We start from the raw sequence: 10222 nt of genomic DNA, 5'->3' as shown, positions 1-10222 counted from the left end.
GGTACTGTTTCAGGCCCTGAAGAGTGGCAGTGGAGATGAATGTTCTCTTGTTTGCATCGGTCAAGGTTAGGCACTGAGAAGACACCTGGATAGTTGAAGGGGCTGGGCAATTACCTATGCGAATTCAAGACACCATTCTTTACCTAGTCCCTGAAGATACTTGAAGGTGGGCTGGTGCTGAGGATGGGGAGATGGGAACCAGCTGATGGGGTACATGGCTGGAGTGGGGAACTGGTGAGGACTAAATAGGCAGTCCATGGGATGCCTGCTGCACGCTCAATTTTCATGTTTAAGGTGAACCATACACAGTGAAGTTTCCAAATCTTATTTATTTACATCTTTATAAATCAGAAAACTGGTGTTTAACTGGCTACATTGGAGGGAGACTGATTCGTGTTTGATTGATTCCTGCCATGGCCATTTCATGTAGATCATTTCCAACTCCCTGGAGGCTCCCTGTGCCCCTCTGTCAACTCTACCCTTCCCCTGCCCCAGAAATAATGCATACCAGATACCTCACTTTTACTGCCAGGGATGAATTTGCCTCTTTCTACACCTCAGATAAATGGAATCGGGAACTATTTAGCCTGTCTTGTTCATTCATGGATATTTGGTTTGTTTCCAGATGTTGGCAACAATGAATCACACTGCAGTCATGATCTTTTGCTGGGGGTGTGTACTTGCTTCTCTGGTAAATACCAGGTTCCCAGGGTAGCTCACTGTTATGTGCCAGTGATCCACATCTACCCATGCCTTCTCTCCACACGCACATATCCAAGCTTTATTAAGGATTAATATTTGAACTGTTTTTTTTTTTTTTTAAAAACTTATGTTTGCACAAAATGTTATTTTAAGGTCTTGGGAGTGAGCCATAGTCCTAAAAACAATTTAAAAACCCAAGACTAAAAACAGATGTTAATTAGCCAGTGCAGCTCCCTAGAGGAAACTCATTCTCAAGCTTGCTGTTTGGCTAAAATCTTGTCATGAATCTGTTAAAGTCATGGTATGCTAATGGCTGGAACTGTGTATCAGAAAAAGAGTGACCGGAAGGGAGGCCAAGAAGCAAACAAACTTGAGCTGTAACTAGGGGCAGCTGTGAAGTCTGAAAGATTCCAGCGATCTCTTCAGCCCAGCAAGACAGTCACGTGCACAAACACCGCAGGGCCTTGACAGGATGTATTTGTGGCAAACACACATTTTCACAAACTTTCCACTCGAGGGACTCTGCATTAATCTTGTCAATTTGGGGGCCTTTAGAAGAGGACCAGCCTTGCTGCAGGTGACCAAGAGCACTTTGACATCCTCAACACTCTGACACCCCTCAACTTACCCATGTCTGTGAGGTCAGTGTCCATTTTGCATGGAAGGAAACAGCTTATCCCAGGTTGAGGTGCCACAGCAGGAGAAAGTGTGGCAGGGCAGGAGCCCGACCCCAGGTTGACATCAGAGCCACTGCCTGGCCATATTTGCTCTGTAGCCCTTCATGCTCACACGATAACCTGGAATAGGTGGGGGTTCAGCACACACAGATGTGCAGAGAATCTCACCTGGGTGAGGGCCCCTCAGGTACCTGTGGGTAGCCCTGATCCAGCTGTGGGTGTGGGCCCAAGAGTAGGGGGATGGCTCAGCTGGCTGTCCCTCATCATGTCTTGAGAAATGGCCTCAAGCTGACCTCACATTCCTGGAACTGCAGATACTCTGGCTTTGGAGCTTGGGAGTCCCAGTGCAGCAATCAAGGCACCTGTGGAAACCATCTTTGTCCATTGGCTTCTCTGGGGCAACAGACCACCAAGAACAAGTAAGAGGAAACACAGCCCCCTAGGAGCTGCCCTTCAGCCTCCAGAGCACATTGGGGGTGCTTTCCAGGGAGCAGGAAGGCCATCTGTCAGTCCAAGTGTCTGTTCAGCCCAGTGAGACAGTCACGTGCACAAACACCGCAGGGCCTTGACAGGATATATTTGTAGCAAACACACATTTTCACAAATCAATCAACCACAAGGACCAATCAATCACAATCAATCACAAAGACCACCCGGAATCTTGCTATCATTTCTTTAATATATAATTTTATTTCTGGTTATAGAAACAAATGCTAAGAGGAGAAACAAAACTTCCCCATCCACATACAACAATTTAATAGATAAAAGAACAGTTAAATGAAAAACAAAAAGTAGAAATTTTAAACTTTGTTATAGCTTTAAAACATTTAACGTCTGATACAATTAGAAATCACATTCAGATCTCAACTTAAAAAAAAAGTATGGCTCTGTAATAAAAAAATACTGTATCCCATATGAAATGAAAACCCATGCTGGGCTGCTTTTGACGTGGGTCTGTTGGTTTTTCTGATTCCAGCGCCTGCTCCTGCCCATGGAGCTGGTGTGTGGATGCCATCCTGGGTGGGACCTTCACCCACTGGCATGGGACACAGCCCAAGCTCAAGAACCAGAATCCCCACTTGACAGGATACCACTGCTTTTTAAAGCACTGATTATTAAACATACTGTGAAAATACTTCAGACAGCCACTGTAAAAAAAAAAACACACATACACACATACACACGCACACACACACACACACACACACACTCCCCGAACAACACCCACCCCCCAAATTATTTTTACAGGAGAATTATCGTTCAGGTAAGAAAAATCAATTTCAGTATTGGCTTTAACCCATCCTAGCACACGCCGAGCAGCCAGCCTTCAGGGACGCAGCAAAGCCTAAGGAAAGACCTGGAACAGCTCCTGCCTCTTCTTTCCTCTCTGCCACCTTTTCCTGAAGCAGGAATCAAGCTATGTTAAGTTAAGGTATAACGAGGAATCCAAAATGCCTCCCTCCAAGGGAAGTCAGGGCAAACAAAACATTTGATTTTAAATCCCTATTTTTATTAATTAAAAAAAAAAAAAAAAAAAAAAGGTCTGGCCCAGCTAAGCCAGAAATTCAGAGGCCACAGACACAGTTTGAATCCATACAGGCCAGAGTGGTTCACACAGGGGGAAAAACCTACTTCAGAGTCACAGGGCTCATCTGGGCTCAGCCAACATATCTGGGAGTTTGGGGACAGTGCTAGATGCTGAAGCCCACAAGTGCTTTTACTGCAGGGAGAGAAGCCCTGGGGGATTGCGCATGATGCCGGGACCTGTCCTCATTCAGGCAGCCACACGTCCTCTGGGCCAGCCTCCTGCACGCTGCTCACTGTGTCTTGCGGATCTGATGAATCAAACGGGCAAACCATTCCAGAAACAAGATCCCAGATACAGAATCTAATCCAGGACTCTTCTAATTCTCTGCTGACTCTCTCATGGGAAGTGGGCAAGAAGAGAAGGAGCCCTCTCCAGTGTCCTCAGCAGCCTACAGGTGACTGAAACCAGGAAGCAGCTTAAAGATGCTGCTGGCTTGTGGGGCCTGCGACCCCAGGGGTCCTCTATGGCCAGTGACTGGCTGCTTAACCCCAGTACCTAAGAGGATCTGCTGCTGCTCACGGGCCCCAGGGGCTTTCTTTCCACCTGTGTCTAGAAGGAGGAGCAGATGCTGAGAATGAATAAAATCCTGTGCCTGGGTCTTTGCCCAGAAAGAATGGAGGATGCCTAAAATAAAAAGTAACTGCTCTCTTAACTGTTTTCTAGAACACTCTGCAGCCCCAACCAGCCATTAGGGAGAGTAAAAGAAGCTAAAAATTCCCCGTGGCTCACTAATTGAGAGAAGGATCTTCATTTCAGCCCTGCCCAAAAATGCAACAGAAGCACCCAGCTGGGTGACAGGTGGGGGCTCCTGAGGAAAGCTCAGTCCTCGTCCTGAGAACCTCTGCCTGGGCCCGAGGGCATACCGTTTCAAGGAAGGACACTTCTCAGGGCAGGTCTAACCATGGGCAGAGGTGGCCACAGGCACAGGGAGGCTCACCAGTAGATGCTGCTGACTGCTCCCTCCGGCTCACACTTCTCTCTTGTGCCCTCAGCCTTGCCCCCTAGAACCTCCGCACACCACCTACAGGGGAACAGCACTGGCTCTCCTGCCCACGGGGGACCTCTGGTGATGGGCGTCTGGTTGGCCTCACCTCTGGGGCAGCACTGCCCTGGCTACTGCACCAGACCACCTACGTGTGGTTCTGGAATGCTCCTTCCAACAGCTGAGCTGAGACCTGGAAAGGGGAGCATGGATTTTTTTTTTTTTAACATAAGTATAAAATTATATTCCCTAAACAAAGTCATTGAAATGGGCCTGTTTTCTGTTTCAGGTTAGAGGAAATGCCCATGGGAATATCACAAAACCCCATGCTGCAAAGCTGCTGCCACTTCATGGGGTGAGGGCAGGTAAGCAGAGCTGCTCCAAACGGGACCGTCCCTTCTACAACTGTAACATCTGAAATTCAAACACAGACCATGGGAAAGGGTCTCCTATTGAGGAACGTGGGCCAGCTCACTAGCCTGCAGGGCTGCAGTACTGCAGGGACACCCTGCCGGCTCTGATGCTTGCACAGCAGCTTTGGGTACTGAGAGAAAACGTGGGGAGCAGATTTCTTGCACCAGACCTGAGCAAGGACAGTGAACGTGTATGCATGACCAGGACCAGGTCTTGAGCCTTCCAAAAACCCTAGCGCGACAACAAGGCATGCAGAAAGCAACTTGTATGACAAAAGGGAGTCGCAAAGGACAGGAGCACAACGGGAAGTGGGCAGGCGGAGATGGGCACGAGACCTCTGCTCCAGTCTGTAATCTGCCCTCACCTCAAAGAGCCCACGTACACACTGGGGAGCCTCCAAAGCCAAGTCCCAGCTGAAGACCAGTCCTGTCTTCATAGCAGCAATTGGAACAATTTAAATTGTTCTTATTAAATAATATTGCTTCTAGGCAGAGGTATCTGAAGGAGCCCTGAGACGAGGCCGTGGGCAAACACATTTCCATCCTAAGCCAAGACCAGGAAGGTCGGCCGGGCTCTGCGCTCTGTGCTCAGCGGAGTGGCCCACGACAGCAAAGGCTCCTGTTCGGCACATGGGGACTTTTCTTTTTCTTTTTTTTAATAGTACAGTCTTACAAATGCTTTTCATATTTATCTGTATTTACCACGGAGCAAGCTACTGGGCACTGAGGCGCACTCTCAGAGGGTGAGGGAGCGCCCAGGACAGGTGGGGAATGTCCCTAGAGAGGGTCCCGTCCCTTGGACCAGATGAAGTCACTTAGGTGCAAAGGGGAATTTGAGGCTTTTGAAGAAGAGCAGAGAGCTCCCTCCCACCAGCTGCATTTGTTTCTTTACTGTAAGAGCTTGGGGAATCCTTTCTTCCTGTCCTCCTCCTGCATTCAACTAAGCTCTTGTCTCTTCAAGTGAGGTCTGTTCTCCATGAAGGACTCTGACTCCGAAGTCAGAGTGGCACATGCAGAGGTCTGGCTGAGATGTGCAGCTCTGGGCACCAGCCACACCTGGGTCTCTGGTTACTGGCTTCAGGACAAGTTCTGGTAGGAACCAGGTATGCCACCAGTGTAGAGATTTCTGTCTACAGAGAGGAACCCTGGTATTGGAAACTCCCAGCCCACCTGGAATGTCCCAGGGAGGCTCTTCATTTCAGAGGAAATAATGAGCATTAGCTAAAATGATCCCAGGACCTCAAGCCACCCTTTCTCCAGGCCTGGGGAGGAGAGCAAAGAGCCCCAGGAGTGGATCCCGAGACTGGTTACCCACCTGGAGACAGAGGTGGCCTAGAGGAGTGGGAGAGTCTCTGTCCCTGCCATGATGAAGCTCTACCTGATCTTTACCTCCCAACTTGGAAAACACTCAAGCATGAGACCTAGGTCCATGACACATCCATCCAGCAACGCCCACGTCTACTCCCACCCTTTCCATTTGACTTGGGTCTAAATAACAAAAATAGAAAATAGAAACCCAGAAACCTCACATAGAACAAACTAGGCCTTGGGTGGGAAACCACGGGTCCTCCACCTGCCTGGGCCTACTCCCCACCCCTTGTCTTCCCGGCCTGGTCTCAAGGATGATGAGTCTCCTTCTTGAGTTTCTCAGAGACAGTGGGTTAGTCCCCCTGTTAGACACAAGGGACAGCCAACACCCGAAGTGCATGGAAGGAAAGTGCCACCAATTGCCGCTTGACACATGAGAGACGGACAGAGGGATGCAAACTGAGGTCCCAACAGCCAGGCGAGCTCTTAGGGTAGCTTCTGACTCCCAGCACCACGCCAGCTTGCTTGGGAGGGCTGGCCGTCTTCACACACTCTTGCATCTGAGTCTGGTGATGTACTGAGTAGGGAGAGGCTGGCCAGGCACCCGGGTCTTTGGAAGCTCCAGTCAGAGCAGGGCAAGGCAGGAGGGAGCCTCCCCAGGCCATCGCCTGGACCTTGGACCTCGGGCCTCCACCTTGGGTCATGCCAGAGCCTAGAGCCTGGCATGACCCAGAGCAGGTCCTCTTGCTCCACATCTACAGTGACACCTAAAAGGCCCGAGCCCGATGGTAGAGGTTCTCCTGGCCCCTGGGTGAACTCTGGCTTCCAGGACAGGCCCAGCTGCGAGGCCTGCTTGGTGGCTCTGGAGCATATGCAGAGCTCTGGCTGGGATGTGCAGCTCTGGTCACCAGCTACCCCTGGGTCTCTGGTTACTGGCTCCAGGACAAGTTCTGGCAGGAGCCAGGTATGCCACCTGGTGGATGACCAAAACCCTTCCAACACCGTTTATCAACCCAGCGTGACATTCCAGCCTCCCCACCCTCTCCCTGCGCAGAGTCTGCACTGATCCCAAGGGCACTTCTCTGTCCCTTTAATAGAGAGACCCTCCACGAGCAGGACTCTGAGAATGGGTCCCTGCCCTCCCTGCCCCCTCTGCCCCTCACCTGGGCAGTGTTCACAGTGACACATTCACAGTGACACAGTATAGAAGACAGGGACCAGAATGTCTCAGAAGCTAGAAGAGCAAACAAGTTGGAGCCAGAGTCAGGAGACCCGAAACACAGGGACCTACAGTTCTGGAGCCACCACCCAAGCACCTCCTGTGGCTGTCACTACTGTCCAGAATCAAACAGAATCCCCCACAGAGGTGACCATGTGCAGCCAGGGAAGGGAAAGAAGGATCTGATGACCTTAACATCCCTTGTCACAGGTCCTCACCTAGGACTCTCCCTGTTCCTGCTTCCCGACCCACACACACACCAGGCGCGCGGAAAGGCCCAGGAAGGGGAAGGAGGAGCCGCTGCGCGCGGAGGGTGCTATGGCAGAAGGGGTCGCCCTCACCCTGCCCGTCTCCCGGAACTTCACCAAGGCCAAGGTACAGACTTCAAAGAGCTTATTTCCCAGTTAAGGTTTAGTGCCATAGAAACCCCTGGTCTGAGGGGCTAAAATAATGACAGCGACGGGTTTTCCCTGCAAGCAGAAGGAAGAGGGCAGGGCCAGGGCTTACCCCTTAACTCCTAGTGACGCACATGAATGTCCTCCTGGCCAAGCAGACACCCGACTAGTGGGTGAGGGGACATGCAGCAGCAGCAGGAGAGAGCATCCCTCCTGCCCACCAGCTCTGGCCGTGGTCAGTCTCCCTGCCCTACCTCCAAATCACCTGGGAAATTGTCCCCTCCATTTAGAGGTGGCATGTGCCCTGCCACTCTCTGCTGTCCAGGGACTGGATGTCCCTGGGTCTTTTCCTCAAGGGCATGGCAGAGGAAGCTGCTCCGCTGGCGAGAGGCTGTGAGGCCAAGGGCAGGTGCTGCCCTGGAGCGCTGCTGTTTCCAGCTGTGGCCACTCAGAGGACCAGCGAGAGTGCCTGGCCACTGCAAGGATGCGCGAATGCTTCCTCCGAGGGTCCCCCGGGGTGGCTGAAGGGCTCCAATCTCATCCCCTCACTGGGCCAAATGGTCCACGGCTCCTCAGCTCCTGCTTCTGTGACGTGGCTCAAAGCGCTGCTGGTCGTATGGACATGCAGAGGGACATCCCTAGGTGCCCTGGAGCCCCTTGACCAACTAACTGCAGGGAGCATTCTGTCCTTTGGCTCTCACCTCGTTGAAGTCAAAACCAGCAGAGCTGGCGTGGGCCTGCCTGCCAACTGCTGCATGGTGGGGAGTTTCCTTTCTGCTAAGTGACCAGAGCCCCCGAGCTTCTGACAGAACCGGTTCCAATTTCAAACAGTGGATGGATTTGGGGGAGGTCAGGAAACTGGAATGTGGTGGGAAAGGCAGTGTGAGCAGATGTGTCCCAGTGGATCCCCAGTCCGGGGACAGAGCTGTGGGGACCCTGGGGTTTACCCTGGTCTTCTGGTGACACACATGAACGTCTTCCTCGCCAAGCAGGCAACTGACTTCTGCCTGGAGCCCTGTTTCCTGGGCGTGCGGCTCAACACGTGTCCAGGGCTGGCTGGAGACTGCAGCTGCTGACTTCAGACTGACCTTTCACCCAAAGCATCTTGACACCAGGCGGCAGCCGCGGATCCTTCTTGAAGTTATCAGACAGGGCTGAAGCCAGGAGAGCACCAGCCCAGTGCTGCTAAACTGTCTCAGGCAGAAACCCAAGGGACACAAGCCCTCTCGTGTGTGCCTGAATTGGTGATAAGCCTGAATTCCGTGTTTAAACATCAAGAAATACTTGGGGTCCAAAGTCAAACCAGACCCACCCCCCCATCTAATTAATGCCAATATTTTCTATGTCATTTTGGAAAAGACACCATAAAACAGTACATGAGTGGCAGTTCCTGCCTTTCTCTTGCCTATTCCCCAACTATGACAAACAGGAATCGGTCCCATTCCCGTCCCCCCAGAAGGCCTTGGCTGAGTTCCTATCGGGTCCTCCAGGCAAAGGCTGCTGCCCCAGCAAAGGCCCCGAGGCCGGTGTCCTCCTCCTGGTGGGTGGGTGGACTTGACAGGTTCCTGAGGTGCTGGGCCAGACCTTCTCCCCATGCCTTGACCAAAAGGCCCGGAGAGGCAGCGGTGCAGGGAGCGGGAAATAAACACACGAGATCCCCAGGACCATGCGATCAGTTGTCGGAACTGGTTTATGTGTTTTTGTTTCACACCGTGGGAGGGCAGAAGGCAAAGTGGGAAGGATGGGTGTTCCAGGCGTGGTGGCCACCGCTCAGGTGGCAGTGCTGCAGGCAGCCCTGGGGCCCCTCTCCTGGGTCCTCAAGTGCAGCCGTCGGCACTGTGGGGCCTGCTCAGGTTCCTGTGGCATGTCCTGCTCCACCTTGTACATGTGACTTCACTCTCCGGTGCCTGGGCCCTGGGGGCCGGCGGCTGCCATCACCCCAGCCTGTGTGGTCGCTGTCCCACTGGGTTCCTCCACCCGGGACCTTTTGACCTCAGGTTCCCCACTGGAGGAGGCTGAGGTGGTGTTGGAGGTTGCTGGGGTCGGGGTGGCACTGGCCGCCATGACTGCTGCTGCTGGCTCCTCGGGGCCCACATCACACACCCGGGTGACCACCACTGGCGTGGACGAACTTGCTTGGGCTGCAAGGAGCTGCAGGGGGCTGGTGAGGGCTGGGGTGGAGGAAGGAGAGGTTACCTGGGAGTCTATGGAGGACCAACACCCATTCTCCTTGGTCACCTAGACAGGGACCTGGCTCCCAGCTCTGGCTTCTCCCAGGGCAGTGCCCAGCCTTCCCCTTTTTCTCTGCCTGCTCGAGGCACACTTCCTTCTGACTCCCTCCAGCCTGCCAGGAGCCCACCTCAGGCTCTCCTGCTGCTGCATCTGTCTGATCCCTAGAACCCTGCCCAGGGTTCCTCCCCCACCTCCGTCACACAACACCACTTGCCTGGGACCACCCACTTAGACCTGAGCCCACTCCAACCAGGGCCCCACCCCATGTTCCTCCTCTGACCTCCTGTCTCTCCACAGTTCAGTGTGGCCTGCACGGCACGGGGACATCTGGTTTCCCCTACTGAGCTGCACCGTCACAGTGATGGGACTGGAAAAGCTCTGGTGTGCTCACTGACTGTGGGCAGGACCCCGCTGCTCAGGGCTTGGAGAAGGGGCCGGGCCTCACCGTAAGCGCTGCCAGCCAGACTGTTTGTGGGGACAGCATGCTTTCCATTCTGAGTGACGGCCCGAACTGGGAGATGGTGCTGCCCGATGGTCACTGGTGTGGCTGGCTGCAGGATGGTGACTGTGTGTCCAGGAACCCCAGGGGCCATCTGACTGGCCACTGTCTGGATGACGCGGCTGGCTGCAGGGATCGTGGCAAATGCAATGGTGGGTTTCTCCTCCAAGCCTGTGGGGCACAAAGCGAATCAGAACCACCCTCGGC

The 10222-nt window shown here is 53.2% G+C and overlaps 1 protein-coding gene across 1 annotated transcript in view; it reads right to left on the bottom strand.

The window, feature by feature from the left end:
* Window positions 1-8956: 8956 nt before the first annotated feature.
* Window positions 8957-10222, bottom strand: part of Foxk1 (forkhead box K1) — a 55296-nt gene continuing 54030 nt past the window's right edge. Inside the window, exons 8-9 of the mRNA XM_027956217.2 lie at window positions 9962-10186; window positions 8957-9455 (exon numbers count right to left, since the gene is read on the bottom strand). Of these exons, the coding sequence (XP_027812018.2) occupies window positions 9178-9455; window positions 9962-10186 (503 nt within the window). The 3' untranslated portion in view covers window positions 8957-9177. The remainder of the gene's footprint in view (window positions 9456-9961; window positions 10187-10222) is intronic.

This window comes from Marmota flaviventris, chromosome 19 (assembly GCF_047511675.1).
Source record: "Marmota flaviventris isolate mMarFla1 chromosome 19, mMarFla1.hap1, whole genome shotgun sequence".
Lineage (NCBI taxonomy): Eukaryota > Metazoa > Chordata > Mammalia > Rodentia > Sciuridae > Marmota > Marmota flaviventris.
This window is presented reverse-complemented; position numbering and strand designations above follow the sequence as displayed.